General features: G+C 44.4%; 1 protein-coding gene across 1 annotated transcript; it reads right to left on the reverse strand.

Moving 5' to 3' along the window:
* LOC107572958 (partner of Y14 and mago-like) lies at positions 1-1,849 on the reverse strand. Its single transcript, XM_016259396.1, has 3 exons — positions 1,748-1,849; positions 929-1,022; positions 1-825 (listed from the first exon to the last, which is right to left on the reverse strand). Exons 1-3 carry the CDS (start codon positions 1,776-1,778, stop codon positions 357-359), a joined length of 594 nt encoding a protein of 197 aa, XP_016114882.1. The 5' UTR covers positions 1,779-1,849; the 3' UTR covers positions 1-356.
* Positions 1,850-3,616: the final 1,767 nt, after the last annotated feature.

Raw genomic sequence — 3,616 nt, forward strand, 5'->3', positions numbered from 1 at the left:
GACTGTTATGCTATGTTTAATATAACACAATTCTACACATTATTATTTCATGCCATTATGCACTACGGTGGTAAAAAATGATGACAGCATGGATCTGTAGTCCATCAGTCTCTAATCTATCGCAGAGAGTCGCATGGCCCTCCGTCTGGATGACATGATTACAAAGAGTGGGAATCATCTGCGCTCGTGCGGGTTCTGGACGACCCGCATCAAGAGTCCAGAGCGCAAGATGTTGCCACGTGTCTTCATGATGTATAAAACACAAGAATGAAGTGGTTACAGCTTTGACATACAAACACACACACACCCTGACACGACTGTCAATGGACACGGACACGTCTGATCGACGGCTGGCCTCACAAATGGCCTTCCAGCAGCTTTAGCTCGTCCCGTAAGGCCTGGCCCCGGCCCAGTTTGTCCAGCTGCTCCCTGCTGGGGGTCTTCAGCTCTCCCGAATCCACCTTCTGCTGGAGCTCCTCCACCTGCCGCAGCTTCTTCCGCAGGTTCTTTATCTTCTTGGCATTCTCTGCGGCTGTGGGATCCGCAGCTTCGTGCTCGGCCATCACCCTCTTATCCTCCTCCGTGACTTTCATCCGGTCCAGCTCTTTACTCAGGGCCTTCACGTCCTCGGCGGCCTCCTGCGGGGTCTGGCTCTGCTGCTTGCGCTTCTCTTTGCGCTTCATGTTGCGCTTGGCGGTTTTGGAGAGTCCGGCGGCATCACTCTGTTTCTGGGCTCCGCTCACAGCCTGAGCCGCGTCCTCGGGGTTCATGCCGGGCGGCAGCTCGGGTTTGCTCTTGAAGAACTTCACGTACTTGTTCTCATAGCTGCAGACAGGAGAGAAAGGCGTTAGCCGACAGTCAGCGCAGATTCGCACACATGTAGAGTGAAACACAAGCGTCTCTTCAGTGAACGGTGGGCCGAGCTTACACCGGGACCTCCTCCTGCGGAACGTATCCGTCCTTCACGCGCCGCGGTCTCCTCCACGTGCCGTCTGGACGCTGCGTGGCGGCGATATATTTACCTGAAACGCACACGCATGCTTTACTGACAGAGCAGCTGAGACTGAACACATCATCTGGATATGGCACTAGAAGTCTCTTTGATTTTTGTTAATGTTATGACACACTGAAACTTTTACTTTATTATTATTTTTTGCATACTGAAATTACCTTCCTTTAAGGTTATTATTATTATTATTGCTGTTACCCACTCCACTACACTCAATACTAATCATCGCAATCATGTTTTGATGTTATTATCTGCATTATTATTATTATTATTAGGCTTTGCGCATCAAGTCAGCTTTATTTCTACAGTGCTTTATACAACACAGATTGTGTCAAAGCAGCTTTACAGGGATAACCAGGAAAAACGTGTGCTGATGACGCAAGAGCACAATAACAAACAGCTGAAGTCAGTTCTTTGATGATTCAGTTCAGTTCAGATAGTGTCTGTGGAATCAAGGCAACAATGCTGCCAGAAATTGCTATTTTTTGACGCAAAACTAAATTGCATCACAGCTGCAGCGTCTGAATCTTAGCAGCATAAAACGAGCTCGAGTAAATGAAACGCAGATATACAGAAGGAAACCCCAGAAGATTCGGATGCTTCACGTGTGTCGCGATCAGCTCGAGTCTCGCGGTTTCTTCAGCCTCGCGCGCACGACGCCACGCATGATCACTAACACACACGGCGATTATAACACTATCTACGCAGAAATGTGTGTTTGTGTGTGAAATGCTTTACCGGATTCATCTGTCACATAGGGGGTTGCCATCTTTAACAAAGGCTAACTTCCGTTTCCGCTCTGTGTCGCTCTCGCGAGACTGCGGGTTTGTTTGGCGGCGTGATGTTACATAGTTACACTGCATCAGTACAATGTAACTAAATAATGTCGGTAACACTTTACAATAAGGTTCATTAGTTAACAGTACTTAACTGTATTAGTTAACATGAACGAAGCATGAACAATTACGTCTACAACATGTATTGATCTTAGTTAATGTTAATTTCAGCATTTACTGATACATTACTCAAATCAACAGTTGTGTTTGTTAACAGTTAATGCACTGTGAACTAACATGAACAAACAATGAATAACTATCTTCATGAACTAACATTAACAAAGATTAATAAATACTTTAACAAATGTATTGTTCATTATTCGTTCATGTTAGTTAATACATACCTAATGTTAACAATGTCACCTTATTGTATAGTGTTACCATAATATCTATAAATATTAGTACTTTATAATGATATTATATTACATTTACACACACAAAAAACTAAACTTTTGTTTAAATCATCTGTAAATTGAAAACAGGAGCCAAACCATTTCATTTTATGGATGTGGAGCTGCTCAGATGTATCAATCATTCTACAAATATAAATGTTTTTTCTTCATTTCTCTCCCATGGCCATTGAAATATATACTTATATGAGTTCTACACAATTGTCAAACTTTATTTTCTAGATCAGTACAAAACACCTATCAGCTGTTCTTCAAGCTTCACACATCATGTCATTAAGAGTATTTTCATTACACCCATACTTGTCAATTCCTAACCGCTATTTTATATATATAGGAATTATGGATATGATATGAACAAAGTATTTTCAATGTTTTAATTGCTGATACACTGTGAGAGTTGTGTAGAGCGCCCTCTAGCTGTTCACATTGGGGTTTGATGCTGCCTTTGGATTGAATCATATGGTTTGGTTTAAACACTTGTGTATGAGAGAGAGTGTGTGTGTGTGTGTGTGTGTGTGTGTGTCTGTGAGTGAGAGAGTGTGTGTGTGTGTGCGAGAGAGAGAGAGAGAGAGTGTGTGTGTGTGAGAGAGTGAGTGTGTGTGTGTGTGTGTGAGAGAGAGAATGTGTGTGTGTGTGTGTGTGTCTGTGAGTGAGAGAGTGTGTGTGTGTGTGCGAGAGAGAGAGAGAGAGAGTGTGTGTGTGTGAGAGAGTGAGTGTGTGTGTGTGTGTGTGAGAGAGAGAATGTGTGTGTGTGTGTGTGTGTCTGTGAGTGAGAGAGTGTGTGTGTGTGTGCGAGAGAGAGAGAGAGAGAGTGTGTGTGTGTGAGAGAGTGAGTGTGTGTGTGTGTGTGTGAGAGAGAGAATGTGTGTGTGTGTGTGTGTGTCTGTGAGTGAGAGAGTGTGTGTGTGTGTGCGAGAGAGAGAGAGAGAGAGTGTGTGTGTGTGAGAGAGTGAGTGTGTGTGTGTGTGTGTGAGAGAGAGAATGTGTGTGTGTGTGTGTGTGTCTGTGAGTGAGAGAGTGTGTGTGTGTGTGCGAGAGAGAGAGAGAGAGAGTGTGTGTGTGTGAGAGAGTGAGTGTGTGTGTGTGTGTGTGAGAGAGAGAATGTGTGTGTGTGTGTGTGTGTCTGTGAGTGAGAGAGTGTGTGTGTGTGTGCGAGAGAGAGAGAGAGAGAGTGTGTGTGTGTGAGAGAGTGAGTGTGTGTGTGTGTGTGTGAGAGAGAGAATGTGTGTGTGTGTGTGTGTGTCTGTGAGTGAGAGAGTGTGTGTGTGTGTGCGAGAGAGAGAGAGAGAGAGTGTGTGTGTGTGAGAGAGTGAGTGTGTGTGTGTGTGTGTGAGAGAGAGAATGTGTGTGTGTGTGTGTGT

Source organism: Sinocyclocheilus grahami, unplaced genomic scaffold (genome assembly GCF_001515645.1).
Source record: "Sinocyclocheilus grahami isolate Dianchi unplaced genomic scaffold, SAMN03320097.WGS_v1.1 scaffold1840.1, whole genome shotgun sequence".
Classification (NCBI taxonomy): domain Eukaryota; kingdom Metazoa; phylum Chordata; class Actinopteri; order Cypriniformes; family Cyprinidae; genus Sinocyclocheilus; species Sinocyclocheilus grahami.